Raw genomic sequence first — 19,590 nt, forward strand, 5'->3', positions numbered from 1 at the left:
TGGGCTTTCTCTAGTTGCGGCGAGCGGGGGCCACTCCTTGTTGTGTTGCACGGTCTTCTGATTGTGGTGGCTTCTCTTGTTGCAGAGCACAGGCTCTAGGTGCACAGGTTTCAGTAGTTGTGGCATGCAGGCTAAGTAGTTGTGGCACGTGAGCTCTAGAGTGCAGGCTCAGTAGTTGTGGCGCACGGGCTTAGTTGCTTCGCGGCATGTGGGATCTTCCTGGACCTGGGCTCGAACCCATGTCCCCTGCATTGGCAGGCGGATTCCCAACCACTGTGCCACCAGGGAAGCCCTAGATGTATTTTTGATGTATTTGTGGTGAGGAAGGTGATCTTCATGTCTTACTCCTCCGCTGTCTTGAAGGTCCTTCCCTTATTCAGATTTTTTAAGTTGTAAAACTCCAGTAGCGCTTTTTAAACACATGTATATTCTGAAACATCGCTAGAGAATATCTTGGCCTCTCTTGCTTATATAAATTAACCTATTATTATGGTTGAAGTACAGGTTTAGTTGCTCACTGTATTTTATAGAATAAATTTTAGTCATTGTTGGCTTATAAACTTTATTGATGCAAAAATGAACTATTTTCTAGGAGCAAGATAATGCTTTACAAAATATGCATGAGAAAGTAGAAAAATTAGAAGCCGAACACATGGAGTGCTCTGACCTTTTACGTCGACAGACAAGTGAATTCGAATTTAGCACTCAACGAGAGGAACGTCTTAGAAAAGAGTTTGAGGTATATTTTCTCATTCTTTTATAGCACATATATGTTGGCTAGTTAGTAATTTAAGGACAAAGTTTTACTCTGTAATAAAATATAATTTTTTGACATTTATATGTATTGAATATTGGCTTCCTTGAAAACTTTTGTATTTGAGTAAATTATATTTTGCTCCTAATTAAAAAAAAACTATTCATTTTTAATAATTAATTGTCCTGGAATATTTGGAAAGTTTGAAGGTAATTGTTTATATTACAAGTTTGAGGAAGCAACACAAGAAAAGATATTAAATTCTAATTTTGTAGTTTGAATGCTGTGTACTAGCTGCATAGTTTTGTGGAGTGCTTTTCAGGTTAGACTTTATTTTTATTTTTTTATAAATTTATTTTTATTTATATTACTTATTTTTGGCTATGTTGGGTCTTCATTGCTGTGCGCGGGCTTTCTCTAGTTGTGGCGAGTGGGGGCTACTCTTCGTTGCGTTGCACGGGCTTCTCATTGTGGTGGCTTCTCTTGTTGTGGAGTACAGGCTCTGGGCACGTGAGCTTCAGTAGTTTTGGCATGCAGGCTCAGTAGTTGTGACTTGCGAGCTCTAGAGTGCAGTCTCAGTAGTTGTGGTGCATGGGCTTAGTTGCTCTGCAGCAAGTGGGATCTTCCTGGACCAGGGCTTGAATCTGTGTCCCCTGCATTGGCAGGCAGATTCTTAACCACTGTGCCACGAGGGAAGTCCCCAGGTTAGACTTTAGATTGGAAAGGAGCATTAATTTACAAATGAAAAAATATGATTTTTGTGAGTAAATGATACTGATAACCACTTTAATCTTGAGAGATAGCTAATTTATTTGTTAATTTTTTAAAAAGATTTGCTTTGTGGGAAATTAAGTATTTCAATAGATAAAGAAGTTTGTCTTAAACATAATTTATAATTCTTATAAGGTAAATAAACATTTATAAAGAGTATTTAATGATAAAATGCTGGAGGTACTCTCATTAAACTCACTTCTGTCAGTTAACACTGCTGAGAATTTTAGCCAAAGAAATATATAAAAGCAAGAACAGTGATAAAAAATTATAATTTTTGGAAAGAAGGGGGTATGATTCTGATTATTTTCAGATGATATGCTAATAACCCTAAATGGTCAAGAAAATCATCTTTGAAATTATTGACACTAGTAAGAACATTCAATAAGGAGATCAAGAAGAAAATAATATATAGCAATTATGTTTACACTCTTATATACCAGTAATAATCAGAGAATAAGATACTAAAAAAGTTTTTGTCACCATAGTGACAAAAACAGGAATACAGTTAACAACAAATACATTAAAAATTATGAAATTTAACTGAGAGTCTTAAAAGAAAATGGTGATACATTTTGGGAACCCTTAACAGTGTAAAGTTATGAATCCTCCCTAGATTGTATTATGGGTTAAAGCAGTTCCAATCAAAAATTGAGAGGAATTATCTTGGGAAGACAGATTCTAAAGTTCATCCACGTGAGGATCTATAAAACATTTTGATAAGAGTAATGAGTGGGGACTTATTATACCAGAAGTTAGTACAGATTATAAAACTTCAGTAATATATCAATTGTGTTTTTTTGGTTGTATGCAACAGAAACCGACTTTGGTTAACATAAATGGGGAATTCAGTGGAAGAATATGGGAATCATATCCACAGAATCACAAGGAATGTTGGGGAATCAGCTTAGAAATCATATGAGTCCCAGAGCATCTCCAGAGTTCTTGGTAGCAGAAATGATGGATGAAGCTGAGGTGAATTGGTACCAGTAGTTTTTATTCTTTTTGTAACTTTATTCAGGATTCTAATCTGGAAGAGAACATTTGATTGAAAGAGGTAATTTGCCCCAAGTAAATCCCTCTAATTCTGCTAAAATTAAAGCCCCCCAAATAAATTCTTATATAGAAATTAGGGTGCTGGTACAAAAAGAAGGGGAAAGATTGTTGAGTGGCCAAAAAGTACAATACCTCTAAGACCAGACTTTCAATGTCAGAATTGAAAGGTCAGTAGTAGACTTGTAGAGTATATCATTTTAAATCAGTAAGGATAGGAAAAATTATTCAGTGAATCGTGTTGAAACGATTGGTTAACTATTTGGGACAAAATAAAATTAGATTCCTATCTTACATTATATTCTAAAATAAATTCCAGTTGGATTAAAAAGTGAAATATTAAAAACAATGATAAAATAAGAAGAAAATGTAGATTAATTTTTTCTGCTCTCTGAGTCATTATGACTTACTACTAATCATAAAAACCAAGGAACAAAATATTTAGGAATGGATTTATAGCTTTGACTAAGAAAGATTAAAGTCGTATGTAAGTAAAATCCCCACTTCGAATAAAAGGACAACCAAATGAGAAAAATATTTACAGCAAAGGGTAAATATATTTCTGTCTCTCTAAATCCCCTACTATTTGATAAGAGAAAGGAGAAGGTCTTTATGAAAAAATCTACCAAGTAAATCAAAGAAGATATGAAAGAATAATTTCAGATGGATAACAAACATAGGAAAAATGTTCCACCTCACCATAATGTAAGAAAGACAGTAACACTCAAAATAATAAGATTAAAGAAAATGATAGTACCCAGTACTGGTGAGGGTGGTGTTAAAAATTCTTGTACCTTGATGGTGGGTGTGTAAATTTTTAAAACCTTGAAGGAATTCTGTTTGGCTGCTTTATAGAGTCTGTTCTCAGAAAATTATCATGTTCTTCTGGGACTCTCTCCTGTTCCATCTCCTCATTGCTTTCTAGGCACATGGCATAGCTGTCACCCGGGGACTTTTTCATTATCCTCTGTTGGATCTTCAGTTTCTTAGGTCTCTTGCCTTCTTCACTTCGTTGGAGTACATAGACTAGTAGCTTCTAAAGAAAGGGTGTATGGGAGCTAAGTTTTATTTGATCTTGCATATCTGAACATGATTTTTTTTATCAATGAAGTATTAAGGTAGATAGAATTTGGCTGAATATAGAATTTTAGGATGGAATTTTTTCTTTCAGAATTTAAAGGCCTTGCCTCCCTCGTTCCCAGTCTCTTCTGTCGCTGTTGAGAGGCCTGATGTTATTTTTGTTTGTGTTCCCTTATGGTGACCCTTTTCTCACTCTTCCTCTCTGAAAGTTTTCCTGTTTCTCTATTTTTTTTTAAGACTTTTTTTCTTCCAGTTAGTGAGATATAATCGACATACAGTGCTGTATAAGCTTAAGGTGTAGAGCATAATTATTGATTTACATACATCATGCAGTGATTATGAAAATAAGTTTGGTGAACATCTATCATCTCATATAGATAAAAAATTAGAGAAACAGAAAAAAACATTTTTTTCTTATGATGAGAACTCAGGAATAACTCTCTTAGCAACTTTCATATATAACATACAGCAGTATTAATTATATATAACATGTTGTACATTACATCCCTAGTACTTATTTATCTTATAACTGGAAGTTTGTACCTTTGACTGCCTTCATCCAGTTACCCCTCCCCTCACCCCCCTGCCTCTGGTAACCATAAATCTGATCTCTTTTTCTATGAGGTTGATTGTTTTTGAAGTATAATTGACCTACAACACTATGTGAGTTCCTATTACACAACATAGTGATTTGATATTTCTGTACATTTCAAAATGATCACCATAAGTCTGGTTATGATTTGTCACCATACAAAAAATATTACCTAGTTACTGGCTATATTCCCTACACTATACATTTCATACCTGTGACTCATTTATTTTGCAGCTGAGAGTTTGTACCTCTTAATCTCCTTCACCTGTATCTTTCTTCCCCTCCCACGCCCTACCCTCTGGCAATCACCTGTTTGTTCTCTGTAGCTGTAACTGTTTTTGTCATGTTTGTTCATTTGTTTTGCATTTTTAGATTCCACATGTAAGTGAAATCATATAGTATTTGTCTTTCTCTGTCTGACTTATTTCACTTAGGTTAATACCCTCTAGGTCCATCCATGTTGTTGCAAATATCAAGATTTCATTCTTTTTATCGATGAGTAATATTGCATTTTTATATATATATATATATATATATATATATATATACACACACATATATATATCTATCTCACATCTTTATCCATTCATCTGTTGGTGGGCACCTAGTTTGCTACCATAGCTTTGCTGTTGTAAATAATGCTGCAGTGAACATAGGGGTACATTATATCTTTTCTAACTAGTGTTTTTGTTTTCTTTGGATAAATACCAAAAAGCGGGATTGCTGGATCATATGGTAGTTCTATTTTTTTATTTTTCTATTTTTAATTTTTTGAGTACTCTCCGTACTATTTTCCATAGTGGTTGTATCAGTTTACATTCTCACCAATTGTGCATGAGGGTTCACTTTTCTTTTATTTCACTTTTTTTAAATATTAAAAAAAGGTAGACAGCATAGTATAATAAACCTAATGGTACCCATCACCAGCTTCAAAAATTATTCATTTATGCGTTATCTTGAATCATTCATACGCCTATTCACTTTCCTTCTTCTCATATTATATTGAAACAAATCCCAGGCATCATATCATTTTAACCGTAAATATTTCATCGTGATTTCTAAAAAATAAGGGGCCTTTTATTTAGAACCACATTATCAATATCAAACTTAAATTAACAGTAATTACTTAATATAATCAAATATCCAGATATTATTTAAATTTCATATTGCTACATATATGGCATAAAAGTGTATGTATGATTACAGTTTGTTTGAATCAGAATCCCTAGTAGGTCTACACATTATAATTGGTTGATATGTCTCTTAAGTCTCTCAATCTATAGGTTCTCCATCTATAGCTTTCTTTTTCCCTTGTATTTGTGAAGACACCAAGCTATTTCTGCTATAGAGTTCCCACTAACTATAAAATTTCAGAACATCAAAGATAAACAATGATTCTTAGTATAGATTTTTTTGTGTTCAATGTGCAGGGCATTTGGTGGCCATTTTAGTTAGGAGACTCATGATCTTTATTTTGTGTAATTCTCTTGTGTTATTTCTTCATAATTTCCTCCTCAGGGTTTTTTTATTCTCTCTTTCTTGGGTTTTTAATTGTTCAGTTGATAGACCAACTGGTTGATGTTTTGCTTTTCTTACCTTTTGTTGTCTTTCTCTTTGTATTTTTGTTGTTGTTGCTTCGTGGGCGATTTACTTGACTTTTCTAATCTTCTAATTGAATATTTTATGTTTTCTTTTTAGTTTCTGAGGGCTCTTGTTCTTTGTACCATTTTTATAGCATCCTGATCCTATATTATGACTACTGTATTCATTTGTTTATTCAGAAAACATCGAGAGTGTCAGGCACACTTTTGGGTGTTTGAGGCATAGCAGTGAACAAAACAAAGCCTCTTCCCTCTTGAAATTGACACTCTTGTCAGGGGGAATCACACATGAAATGAAACAGAATATGATAAGCCCTATGGAGAGGAATAAAGGAGACGAGGGGAGTAATAAATGGTGGGGCGGAATGGTTACCTTCTTGTGTTAGTGGTCAAGGAAGGCTGACTTGATAAGATGGCATTTGAGCAGAGACCTGAAGGAAGAAAGGGACTGAGCCATGTGGTTATCTGGAGGAAGAGATTCTAGGTAGAAGGAATAGAAAGTGTAAAGGCCATGAGATGCGAGTGTGCTTGGAAACTTTGAGGAATAACAAGTAGGCCATTGTGATTGAAATGGATTGAGCAAGAGAGAGACTAGTAGGGTGTAGAGAATGGTAGGCAGATGTTATAGAGTCTTGAAGGTCTTTTGGAGTTCATTGTAAGAACTTTGGCTTTCTTTCTGAGATGGAAAGCCGTTGAAAGGTTTTGAGCAGAGGAGTGACATGTCCCTTCTAATTTGTTTTAAAAGCATCATTCTGTATACTCTTTGGAAGACAGATTGTAAGAGGCCATTTAGGAAACTATTAAAGTAATTAGATGAGAGATTATGGTGCTTTAGACCAAAGTAGTGGTAGAGGAGGTAGTCAGATTTGTATGTGTTTTGGAAGATAGAACCAGTAGGATTTGCAGATTTATTGGACATGGCTTGTGAGAGAAAAAGAAAGGGAGTAAAAGATAATGCCATAGATTTTGGCTTGAGCCTTTGGGGGAATGGCACTGTTATTTACTCAACCTGGCCAAGAATGCAAGTGGAGTAAATTCGGGAGAGATGAGGAGTTTGGTTTTAGAGATGTTAAATTTGACATGCCCATTAGACATCCATGTGGAGATGTTGAGTAGGCAATTGAATTTAAGTATTGGCCTTAGGGAAACCTTACTGTAGAGTGATGAGATGTGCCAAGTATTTCACTGGGAAGTGGTGAAATGTTACAATCCATAGGACTTTTCTCTTTGTTTCTACAAGGAGTGACCTGCTAGTTTCCTCTTTGGTGGTTATTAAATGGAAGAAGGAAATGGAGGAAAAATCTGTGTTTCATACTATTCAGTATACAGAATTTCCCCTGGCTTCAGTCTTGTGCACCAACCCCCCTACCCCTGCTCTGCCCACCCCATGTATCTCTATGTCCAACCTTGGCTTCAGATTGACATTTTCCAGATAATAAACCTCCAGTTTGTGAGTTTGTGTAGTGGTTAGGGAGGGGTAGTTGTAGGGCTAATTAGGGTGGAGGTGGATGCCTGGAGGTTAAACTCTTCATACTGATGATGTTAAAAAAACCCCAAACTTTATTGAGATATAATTTGCATGCTACAAATTCACCCATTTATAGGGTACAATTCAGTGGTTTTTAGTATATTCACAGAGTTGTACAACTATCACTACAGTCGATTGGAGCATGTTTTCATCACCTCAGTAAGAAACCCCACACCCATTAGCTATCACTCTCCTCTTTCCCCATTCCTCTCATCCCTAAAAAAACATTAATTTACTTCTGCTTCTATATATTTGCCTGTCCTGAACATTTCATATTAGTGGAATCATGCAATATGTGGTCTTTTGTGATTTTTTTTCACATAGCAGGATGTTTTTAGGTTTCATCCATGTTGTATCATGTATCAGCACTTCATTACTCTTTATTACTAAATAATCTCCCATTGTATTATAGACCACATTTTGTATATCCATTCATCAGTTGATAGACATTTATGCTGTTTTCACTTTTTGGCTATCATGAATAATGCCTCCATGAACATTTGTGTACAAGTTTTTGTGTGGACATGGACATGTTTTCAGTTCCACCTAGGAGTGGGCATTCCACTGCCCTAGTGGGCAGTTCCACCTAGGTGACATGATATCTGTATGGTTAACTTTTTGAGGGGCTGTCAGACTGTTTTGCACAGTGAAGGCACCATTTTACATCCCCAGCAGCAATGCATGAGGGTTCCAGTGTCTTCAGATCCTCACCAACACTAGTTATTATTAGTCTTTCTAATTATAACCACTTTAGTGGGTGTATAATGGTATCTCGTGGTTTTGCTTTGCATGTCTCTGATGACTGATGATGCTGAATATCATTTCATGTGCTTATTGGCCATTTGTATATCATTGGAGAAATAGCTATTCAGATCCATTATACATTTTTAATGGGTTCTTTGTGCTATATGATTGTCAGATGTTTTAATAGGGCAAACGGGGTGTGGAGTGTATAGGAACTCTCAGTAATAATGCCAGATTATGAACTTGGCAAAGATAAATTACTCATACGCTTACCACACATGGTCTAATTTTATATGAGGTTAGAGAAAGAAATTTAAAAGTGAGATTATGTTCCAAGTAGTATTTTTAGCTTATTTGTCATTTGTGCTGAACGTTTTTTCAGGCCAGAAAATTCAGGAATGCATCATCATATTTTATATCATCATTTTTAATATCATGTGGTTTGTAGATGGCCTATTAGAAAAGGATTAGAATAAAGTTCTGAATATACATAGAATTTAAAAAGATCATTTAGAAGTCACTTTAGGATGCTATAAAACTCTATGATCATCACTAAAAACATTTTAATTGCCTTATAGGTATGAAGAAGTGCTAGGTAACAGTGATTTTTGTTGATAAGATTCTTGATAAGTCACTTTTGACTCAATTGAGGTAGTGTCTAATGCCTAAACTTTAGGATTTGTTTTTGGATAACTCAGTATTGATTTTTTTTTCTTGTAAAATACTTACTTGCCCCAATTTCTTTTTTTTTTAATTGATTAATGTTGTAAATATAAAATTGTTTTAGACTAGTTTTATATTGAGTTTTTTCTTAGCTACTCTGTAAATACTTTTGATAATACCAGGTCTCTGCTTTTGGAGAATTTGAAGCTTTGAGGGTGTCCAGAGAGTCTATTTTTATTCTATTTATAAGAATTTTCTAAGTGGACGAGTATAGTCCTGTGACTTACCTACAATTTTTCATGTTCAGACACCTTACAAAGTTTTGCTTTATATTTAAGTGAATGTATTTTGTATTGGCTCTTTGACCAGATGATGACATAATGAAGGAGAAGTTAAATTCCTAGAGAGCAGTTTATGTAGTTTTACATTCAGTTGTGGAGACATTAAGTACTAGTAATTCTGGGTACTTATAATCATCATTGGTATTTTTAAAAAAGGATTAATATAAAATAATAATAAAGAGGAAAATTGTTAAAATTTTAATTTAATAGAACACATTATTTAATGTCAGTAATATCAGACTAAAGCAACTAATAGACGTTTAGCCTAATAAATGTTTTAAATTTTAATGAAGCTTCAACAGTTACGTTTCATGAAGAGGTGATTTCTTTATGTGCCTGGGCCAAAGAAGTTTATATATATATATGTGTGTGTGTGTGTGTGTGTGTGTGTGTATGTGTGTGTGTATATAAAAATTAAAAAAAATCTGATACGCTATAGACCATTGTGTGGCTTAATCATCTTAACACGGATCAATGTTTTCTTAGATTAAAAAAATAACAAATTCCCAATCCAATTTTCTAAATATGGTGCTGGATACCAGAGAACCAAGGGAAAAGTGAACTGGAAAAAGAAATATCTGTGGCTTTTATAAACCTCTTTACAACTAGGGGAGGTTTTTTTTTTTTTTTTTTTTTATCATGGGAAATAAGTTTAACTCAACAAGAAAAGAGAAAAGAGAAGATGCAAACCTAATTCTGAGTGAACTGAAGAATCTCGTGAAGATTACAGTGGAGAGAGAGCAGTCTTTGCAAATAAATTCTGAATTGCTTCTGTCAGTCATATTCTATATTATGGTAACATAAAGAAGGGTAGAATGTAGTTTTTTACTTACACATATACCATACTCAAGTGAAAAAGGAAAAGAAAAATGATTCTTACCTTTTGTATTGTCCCTGAAGCAACCTCATATGAATCATCTTTTTAAAGCCATCATGTGTTTGTAGGAATGATTTTTAAACACCTGTTTGTGTTGATTACCAACTATAAAAGGTAAATGATGAAATCACCTGGGTTATACTATTGTGCTTATAAGTATTATACATTTTTGTATTTATGCTCATAATGGATTTTAAAACTGGAAGTTCATTAAAAATTTTGTTAAATACTGAAGTTTTTACTGCTAGGAAAGGTAAAGATGATTTTAAAGATGCTAAATTAATTTATTACCATGCCAAACAATTTGTGGCTTGTAAATTCTGTTCCTTAGAGATTCTGACTCTCTAAGATATCTTTTTTGGTAACAAAAAATACTTTAAGATCTTCAGTTTAAGAGCTCCAAGTATAGTAACTACTCTTGTTTTCTCTCACACAGATAGGGAATAAGGTAGGGAATTAATTGTCATTAATTGTTAACACACATTTAATATATTATTTACAACCACTAAAATATAATACATATACTTAGCACTAAAATAACCATTATAGAATTAATCAGTCCCTTAGAATCATCTTTTTGAAGATGGATTATTACTATATTGGTTACTTGTAAGAGTTTTCATTAATGGGAAATATCAGGTGATAAAATCTGGAACAATAGTTAAATAAACAACCATTTCGTATTTATACAGCTATTGATATTCTGGGGTAAACTTTGTACAACTCTTTTGGAAACAGTACTGCCTAACACACTACTGAGAAGTCTCTGATTGGTAGGTACTTGTGTGATATTTCCTCCCTTATTTTTCTTGATGTCCATTTTAGTGGGCTAAATTTCATATATCAAGGTTTTTCTGCTTGACTAATCCCTTTAAGTTCATGTATATCCTCTGGGCTGGGTATATTCTATTTGAGGAGGCAAGAATGTAGTAGGAGCTGTTTTTGCCCAGTGTCTCAGCAAATTCCTTGAACACATATGTTTTCATAATTTTTGTGAAACTTTGGAACAGGCCCATGGAAGCCATGGGAGCAGATGTGGTGTGGAGAACAAATGTGGTCTGGATGTGTTTCGTTAGTTCTGCTTGTGAATTGGAGTTGGCGGCTCATGCCCTGTGTTATGATAAAATAATGTTTTCTATGTTACCTTCTTCAAAGAATGAACACTCACTTTTCTTAAGTGGAGTAGACTGTCTAATTGGGCTTATTGTGATTTAGTGAGATACAAATCATAAAATAAAAAAAATTGGGTGCAATGAACACAGAATTTACTGGAATAAAAATAAAAAAATTTGGGTACAATGAACACAGAATTTACTGGAATAAAAATCTCTTGGCAGTATATTGCAGTCAGAAAGGACATGACAGCCAGCTAATAAATGATAAAATATGTGATCATTTTGTGTCACATAAAGAACTCTGATGTTCATAGTATTAGGGAACAGACAGTATATAGTGTAATCCTTGTACTACAGGCAAATTTATGTATAGTTAAATTGGCCGGTGGTATATATGAATTTGTGTTGGATTTTGTACTTTAATCTGAATTCTCTTATGCTTTCTGCCCTTGCTATGTTGATTATATTAGGATTGGAGACTAATGAGTGACAGATAATGATTGTTGTACTAGTTCTCTTAGGTGATATTGGAGAAAAATATTTGTGAACAGCAAGTTGATGTTCCTCTAGCACCCTCTGCTGGAGATAAGAATTAATTCACCAGACTAGAAGATTTTTAAAAAATATTTATTAGGAGGGCTTTAATTATGTCAACAAAACGCACTCTTGGAAGAAATTTTTTTAAATATGTGAAGTTTTTTTTGCTGTCCTTACTGATTAATTTATTGTTTTAGTAATAATAAATAGTTTATAAATTTGTTTTCTTCTGGACATTTCATTTAAAACAGGAAGGTATGGAAATAAAGGTGGGATCTCTGGTTTATTATTTCAACCCGTTTGATTTTGGTTTAGGCAGAAAAAAAAAGTCATCGTGACTTTTGGAGTGAAATCAGATAAATTGATGAATATGACAACATGTACATGAAAAATGAAAATTTTGCCTCTTTTATCGTGGAATCACTGAATATTCTGTATTTTAATAAAATATAACACTTATTTTGATAAAACTATGTAAATGCCTTTTGGAATATGAAAGAATATATTAACATTATTAGACTGGTTTCTTCTATTTGCCCTTTATTAGCTTTTTGCCTGTTTTGATCCTTTATTCTCAATGTCTGTGGGCTATTTCCTTGACACTGGTTAGACTTCTTCTGACTTGCAGAACACAAGTATTTTGAATATTGAGAAAGTTGACTTTAGTTCTTCAAGGACAGGAACTTCATCTTGTGGCATTACATTAAAAAAATTTTTTTTTACTAGTATTGGCCCTACCTAGGGTAATACTCATTTTAATCTGGCTAACCATTAAGAATTTTTCTGATCTAGTATGTATCATGCTTCATACCTACAACCAGTGGGGATCCCTTGTTCTAGGATTCAAAGTCAGCCTTGAGAGGAACTTTTAAACAGAAATGAAGAAGCTTGACATAGGTGGCGGTCACTTCTTTGAAATGTCATTTGTTCTTACACTTAGGGATTCTTTTTATTTTTTATTGAGATATAGTTCACATATTATTGAATACACTGTTTTAAAGTATGCAGTTCAGGGTTATGAAACCATTGCCACTATCTGATTCTGGAACATTCTTATCACCCCAATAAGAAACTTTATGCCCATTAGCAGTCAGTGCTCGTTCCTTCCTTCCCCTGTCCCCAGCTATTGGAAACCACTCATACACTTTCTATCTCTATGGATTTGCCTATTCTGACCATTTCATATAAATGAAGTCATTTAATATGTGGTCTTTTGCATCTGGTATCTTTTGCTTAACATATATTTTCAAGGTTAATCTATGTTGTAGCATGTGTTGGTACTTAATTCCTTTTTATGGCTGAATAATATTCCATTGTATGGCTATACCACATTTTGTTTATCCATTCATCAGTTGATGGGCACTTGGGTTTTTTTCACCTTTTTTGTGTTTATGCTCTGCACTGTAGCAGACATTATAGGAATATGTTTTACTCAAGGAAAAGTGTAGTCATTTCTTACTTATCCACAGACCACTTGATTAGTTTTTGGATTATCCTATTTTTATTTATGCCCCTTCTGGTTGTGATACATTACCATCTCTGTCTGTATGCAAAAAAGAAATGGCGGGAGAAAAGAGGAAAAATCAAATTAATCAAGCCGAGCATTTAAAAAAACCTTTAGCTAAGGCTAAATGACAGAGTAAGTATAATGAATAGAAACATTTCTTGCCCAAATTTTATCTAAGAAAGGAAATTAAATTACTACTGTCTTTCTCTTTCACTGTTGAACTATCTATATTTGACAGACAGGACTCTAGGTGTGGCGGGGCTGACTCCAGCTTGAAAAACTAATAAATTAAGCTTTGTCACAACAAAAACTTTTGCTATATGAAAGACACTAATGTTAAGAGAATGAAAAGACAAGCTGTAGACAATATTTGGGAGTAAATATTTGCAAATCACATACCCAACAAATGACTTGTATCCAGATTATATAATGAATTTTCAAGATTCAATAATAAGAAAACAAACAGCCCAATTAAAAAATGAGAAGAAGATTTAAGCAGAAACTTCACCAGAAAAGATATACAGATAGTAAATAAATACATGAAAAGATGCTCAATGTCATTAGTTATTAGGAAAATGAAAATTGAAACTAAAATGAGATACCATTACATTCCTATTTGAATGTCTAACCCTTGCCCCCAAATAACCCAAAACACTACCATGCCAAGTGTTGGTGAAGATGTATGAAATTGGAAACAATTTGTGAAACACTTTGTCAGTTTCATAAAACATTAAACATACGCCTACCATCTGACCCAGTCATTCTGTCCTTCACTATTTATCCTAGAGAAATGAAAGTGTATGTCCATACAAAGATTTATACACAGTTGCTCATAGCAGATTCCTTTGTATAGCCCTAATATATAGCCTTATATATATTCCTTTGTATAGCATCCAATTCAAATGTCCATCAGTAGGTGAACTGATAAACCGATTGTGGTGTATCAACACAGTGGAACACTTTAACAGTAAAAAGTGAACTATTGATATGTGCAACCACATGGATGAAACTCAAAATAATTTTGTGGGGAGAAAGAAGCCAGGCAATAAATAGTATGCACTGTGTGATTCAATTTATATTGAATTCTGGAAAACAGGAAATGATCTATAGTGACAAAAAAGCAGATCAGTGTTTACTTGGGGGTAGGGATGGGGTGGTGAGGACTGGATGAAGGGATTACTAAGGGACACAAGGAATCTTCTGGGGTAACAGAAATATTTGTCTATCTTGATTACGGCAATGATTTCGCGGGTGTATATATACAAAACTTACCAAGTTATATAATTTCAATATGTGTAATTTATTACATGTAAAGTATAACTGAGTAAAGAAAAAGAAAACAAGCTCTGGAGCATTCTTCCCGAGCATGATTTTTGCAACATGACTTTTATACTCTTGCAAATGAAAAAATGAGGCTGTAGTAATCCAAAGTGTTAATTACAATATAGTGGTCTATATTCAATTTAAATTCCAATGTTTAAACTTAATGTTTTCAGGCAACTACTCTAAGAGTGAGGAAATTAGAAGAAAATATTGAAGCAGAGAGAGCAGCACATTTGGAATCGAAATTTAATTCTGAAATTATTCAGGTAAAATGTGAACAACATTTTTTTTATGGATTTTATTAAGCTGGGAAGAACAGCATTATGTTCAGAGAACTAAGGTGTGCGTTTAGAACAGGTAGCATGTTGTTAAAGACACACGTTATTCTATTTACTATAATGATATAGTTGAAGATAGTCTTTATTAGAGAGGAGCGGGCACACTACACCCCACAGGCTGAATCTCACCCACTGAGCGTGCTTATGAAGTTTTATCTTGTCCGTGGTGGCTTTTGTGCTACCTTGGCAAAGTGGAGTAGATGCGACAGAGACCTCACGTTCTGCAAAGTCCAATGTGTTTGCCATCTGGCGCATTACAGGAAGATCTGCTGATCAGAGTGTTCTTTTTATCAACAACCATGGGATGAATTTCTTTTTGAAAACATTTTAAAATATGCACCTTCATTGATTGAGTGCATATCTTGTGCATATCACCTGTCACTATATTAAGAGCTGAAGGCATAAAGGTGAATGAGCTCCTTTTGGGGCTCAAACATTCCATTACCAGAGATACTGTGTACCTATATGTTGATATATAGGTAGAAATATGAAATACTAAAGTACTATGGGAGCATAATAAAGAGAAGGATTAAATCTGAGAGGGGAACTGAATGAAGACATCCCAAGGAAAGCGTCCTTTTCCCTAGGGCTTAGCGAATGAGAAGAAACTTCTAAGATTAGCAAAGGCATTTTAACTGGGGGTTGGCAAACTACTGTCGTGGACCAAGTCTGACCCTCAGCCTTTGTTGTAAATAGTTTTACATAAAGTTCCATAAGTCCAAGTCCATAATTTAATTTGGATTTTTAAAAAAGACTTAGACTTTTCCCCTATATTAAAAATTAATTAATAGAATTTGCAGAGTTTTATTTTATTATTTAAACAGGTCTTAATTAGGATGCAACTAACTTTGTAAGAATTTTATAATAATTGTTTTTTACTTTTATCTTTAATGAAATGCCTTTTGCCTGCAAAATTCTCAGACCCATGTATTTGAGTGCATCTATATGTAAAGCAAATTTGTGTAAGTTAAGCTTTTTTTTTTTACAAAAATGATTGGATTACCCAAAATGGCATTAATAAGCAATAAGGCTGAAGTTTTAAATTCATGCAAGAAGTAGAATTCAAAATTAAGTTTTTCATTGTAGTTATATCACTGGGAATATATAGTTAATAGGTATAAAAATGAAAATTGTTACATGTGTATTTTTTACTCATAATTAAAAATTAATATTTGATACCCAACTTAGTGCTATAACTTAGGAAAAAAGCAAAAGTGTGTATTTGAATCATATATTTATAAATATTGACAAGTATTTTTAGTGAGGTACACCCAGTAAAATTCAGTTTCAGACTAGTTTAAAAGCAAATGAGACTACTGAGTTGTAATTAATCACCATCTTACCATAAATGGTAGTTAAAAATATGTTTGAAGTATTCTGTTATTAAATTTGTTTGGATGCTATGTCATAAAAATGAGAAAGTAGATTCAGAAGAGTTGACTTGGAATTGTTTAAGTCTATTTTTCTTTCAGTTGGATTGGTTTATCATTTGTGATTGAATGTGCATAGTTTCTGAAAGAACATACCAATGTAGATAGAAGAAAATGTTTCCTAGACTTATTAATTTTTACTTGTACACTGGATTTAGACATAACAACAAAGAAAAATAAAGTTTAAAAGACCAAATTTGAAAATGTACAAAGTTCTATCTACATATCTATTCTACTTCCTTTAGTGTAAGAGAATAAGTGTTTCAATTAATACAAAATAGTTTTGGATACTTAGAAATAATTCTGGTGATTACTATTTGTATGGATTAATTTATGAAACATTTTCATATTTCCTAGGCTTTGTTTTTTGGTGAGTTCATTTTCCCGAACTCAGGTTATGTTTTGCCATCCCTGGGAAGCTTGTGTCACACAGAGTTCATAGCTTTTTTCTGATTTCATGGCCCTTTGGGCCTGCTTCTGTGACAGGAAGCACTTGCCTATATTCTCTTATGGTCTGTCCTTTCCTAACAAGAGCTGAGACTGTGTATTTTCATGATGATTGTATATACCGTGAGCACTAGCTCATTGCCTGGCACATATTAAGTGCCTAATAAATATTTATCTAAACACTTTTTAAATAGTTATTATATATTTATATTTAATGTTAAATACATATTAATATTAAATAAATGTTGTCTCATTAGATCTTTGTAGCCACCCTGTAGAGTCTGTATATTATTATTATTATTATTATTGTTAGTATTTACTGTTTACAGATGAGGAACCTCAGGCTTTTGGAGTTTAATATGCCCAAGGGCATGTAAGTTGATTTGTAGAGCTGCGACTCAAACCTGAGACTTATGGTTCTAAAGCCCCATTTTCTATCTAGTGTGAAGCATTTTTTTCCTACCGCCCTCCTTTTTTGAGCTTTAGCAAGCTATTTTTTTATTCTTAACTTAATTTTCTAAAAAGATAAAATATTCACATAGTTCAAAAATTAAAACAAAATTTAGCGATTGAGAACTCTTGCTTTCACTCTTGTCTCTCCTATTGTTCTCTCTTTCCTGCTGTCTATCCTTATTTTTTCCACTTGTTTACCTAAAATATAGCATACTACATACAATAATCTGGACTTTGCTCCTCCCAATATGTATTAACACTACGCAGAGAACCATGTAGACAACTTGCTTTTCAAAAGTTATTTTGTAGCCTTTTTATAGCTACAAATTATTCTTTTATGGATATACACTTTGTTTATCTATTCTACTGTTGGTGTATACAGGGAATATAGTTTTTAAAATGTCTTGTGTAAAATTTCAAGTACATGCAAAAGTAGAGAGAATAGTAAAATGGACTCCCCGTGTACCCGTCACTCAGCTTCAAGACTTATCTCACAGGACAATTGTGTTTTATCTATAATATTAATGCTCTTCTACTCCACCACCCCCAGATTATTTTGAAGCAAATCCTAGATATCATATTACTACACCCATAAATATTTTAGTCAAATAGTATTGTTTGATAATAAAAATTTTGCTTTTCTACAGTAAGAAATCTCCAGGAATAAAAAGATCTGTTAACTTTGTTAGGCTTATAAAGATGTTCGTATAATAATGTTTCTCAAAAGAGAGGAAGGATACTTCCCTCTAGTTTTCAAAAACCACTTAATTTATTATGTTTATAAAAAAAAGTCCAAATGGGTTAGTAGATCAAAATTAGGCACTTTGATGGGACGCGTTATATTGTATCCGCCTGTCCCTTTTCATAGCACAGTTGAGTCTGTATTCTTCCACTCTTCTTCTCTTCCATTACACATGTTGAGAAAGGGAATAAACTGCCTTTTGTTTATTTTCCTTTTTTAAACCAAAAACAGAAGGAAAGACTTGTTTGGATGAATGATGATCTGCTGTTTGATAAAGTATTCTACTCAATTTGAGATTGGCGCTAGTGTTTCCTTTCTTGCTTTAATTACTTTTCTGTCATCTGGTAGTTACGGATTCGAGACCTTGAAGGAGCTTTGCAGGTAGAAAAGGCCAGCCAAGCAGAAGCTGTTGCTGATTTGGAAATGATCAAGAATGAATTCAAAGAAGTTGAAAGTGCATATGAACGAGAAAAGCATAATGCACAAGAGAGCTTTGCAAAACTAAATATGTAAGTGTTATACTGTAAAACTCTCTAAATTAATATTAAGAGTTTATGAAATCTACATGAGTATGAATGTGTAGTACTAGGTAAATATGGAAATGCTCTGTTGGATTTTGAAGTATCATGGCAATTCCAAGGAGTCTCAGAAATGCAGAAATACTTTCTTATACTAGAAAGTAAATATATTAATGTATTTTATATTTACTGATGTGATATAGTATCTTTAAGGCCTTGACTTCTAGGCCACCTAAAATGGGCTATGTGGGAGATGGGTAATGTTTGAGATTTTCGTAAACTGTAGAAATAATAGTAGGAGTAATACTGCTACTGGGGCTAACATGTATGTGGCTCACTTCATACCTAGCATTGCATGGTTTTATTTAATTTATAACACCTATGAGGTAGCTACTCTTTTGTATCCCTGTTCTACAGATGTGAAAATTGAGGCCTAACGAGGGTAAGGACACACAGCTAAGTATAGAGTCAGGATCTTTCTGACTCCTATTGATTTTAACCTTTTTCAGTTCAAATGTCTATCATCTGAAAAGTTCTGTGAAATTTTTTAAGAAGTTTATAGCTATTTAATATGCTTCCAAAAATAAGTCAATAGTAGACATTTTAAGCCATTTCCTCTCAGAGGATGAAATGTGTACCACCATTGGTACATGACATGATAATAGGTTGATATATTAGAGTTATGTATTTATTTTTAATGTTTATTTCTATTTATGACAGATAGTAGTTTTCCATTTACAGTTGTAATATAGTTTCCTTTTAAAATACTTCATTTAACTTATGATGTGAGTTAATTTAAAGAGAAGTATTATTTAGAATTGTGAGTATGGCAGAAATTATAAAGATGGCACTTGAAAGACTGAAGTTTGAAAAAATTTAAAACTCTTTAACTGTGATTACCTTTATTAGTAATGCTTATAATACATTAAATGAGTAGTTCTTAACTGAATTTTCTTGCTTCCTCCAGAATGACTTAAATGACATTCTGTGAACATTATTCTAAGGACTTATGCTCCTTTATTTCCTTTGAATCATATCTTGAGTCTGCACATTTATATATAAATATGTTTGAAGGGCCTTTATGTAGCATATAGTACAGGCTTCTTTACTGTTGCTTTGAGGTAATGATTATGACCTACTAGTGAAACTGTAAGAAGTCAGACTGTACTCCCAACA

General features: G+C 33.3%; 1 protein-coding gene across 6 annotated transcripts in view; it reads left to right on the plus strand.

Annotated features, from left to right (window-relative positions):
• The window catches only part of CCDC171 (coiled-coil domain containing 171), a 355,460-nt gene that overhangs the window by 70,695 nt on the left and 265,175 nt on the right, over nt 1-19,590 (plus strand). For all 6 annotated transcript variants that reach the window (XM_061199072.1, XM_061199071.1, XM_061199076.1 and 3 more), the window contains 3 exons: nt 593-739; nt 14,660-14,752; nt 18,245-18,405. In XM_061199072.1, coding sequence (XP_061055055.1) covers nt 593-739; nt 14,660-14,752; nt 18,245-18,405 — 401 coding nt within the window. The remainder of the gene's footprint in view (nt 1-592; nt 740-14,659; nt 14,753-18,244; nt 18,406-19,590) is intronic.

Source organism: Eubalaena glacialis, chromosome 9, assembly GCF_028564815.1.
Source record: "Eubalaena glacialis isolate mEubGla1 chromosome 9, mEubGla1.1.hap2.+ XY, whole genome shotgun sequence".
Taxonomy (NCBI): Eukaryota; Metazoa; Chordata; class Mammalia; order Artiodactyla; family Balaenidae; genus Eubalaena; species Eubalaena glacialis.